Source organism: Tupaia chinensis, unplaced genomic scaffold (genome assembly GCF_000334495.1).
Source record: "Tupaia chinensis unplaced genomic scaffold, TupChi_1.0 Scaffold000248_2, whole genome shotgun sequence".
Taxonomy (NCBI): domain Eukaryota; kingdom Metazoa; phylum Chordata; class Mammalia; order Scandentia; family Tupaiidae; genus Tupaia; species Tupaia belangeri.
The window spans coordinates 2,409,173-2,409,471 of record NW_006159727.1 but is presented as its reverse complement, the minus strand read 5'-3'; the positions used below and the strand labels follow the sequence as shown (position 1 = coordinate 2,409,471).

The window sequence follows — 299 nt, the reverse complement described above, 5'->3', positions numbered from 1 at the left end:
GGGGTCCGGCCTTCGAGAGCGCGTGAAGGCCGGCCCCCTTTGCTCCAGCTGACCATTCCTTTGCCCTGAGCTCCGGCGCTCCCGCGGCCACCATGATGCAAATTTGCGACACCTACAACCAGAAGCACTCGCTCTTTAACGCCATGAATCGCTTCATCGGCGCGGTGAACAACATGGACCAGACGGTGATGGTGCCCAGCCTGCTGCGCGACGTGCCCCTGGCGGAGCCGGAGCTAGACAACGACGTCGGCGTGGAGGTAGGCGGTAGTAGTGGCTGCCTGGAAGAGCGCACACCCCCG

General features: G+C 64.2%; 1 protein-coding gene across 1 annotated transcript in view; it reads left to right on the top strand.

Annotated features, from left to right (window-relative positions):
• Positions 1 to 70: 70 nt before the first annotated feature.
• The window catches only part of MID1IP1 (MID1 interacting protein 1), a gene marked incomplete at its 5' end in the record, with an annotated part of 1,217 nt that continues 988 nt past the window's right edge, over positions 71 to 299 (top strand). The window contains 1 exon segment of the mRNA XM_014587947.2: positions 71 to 299. Within this exon segment, the coding sequence (XP_014443433.1) occupies positions 71 to 299 (229 nt within the window).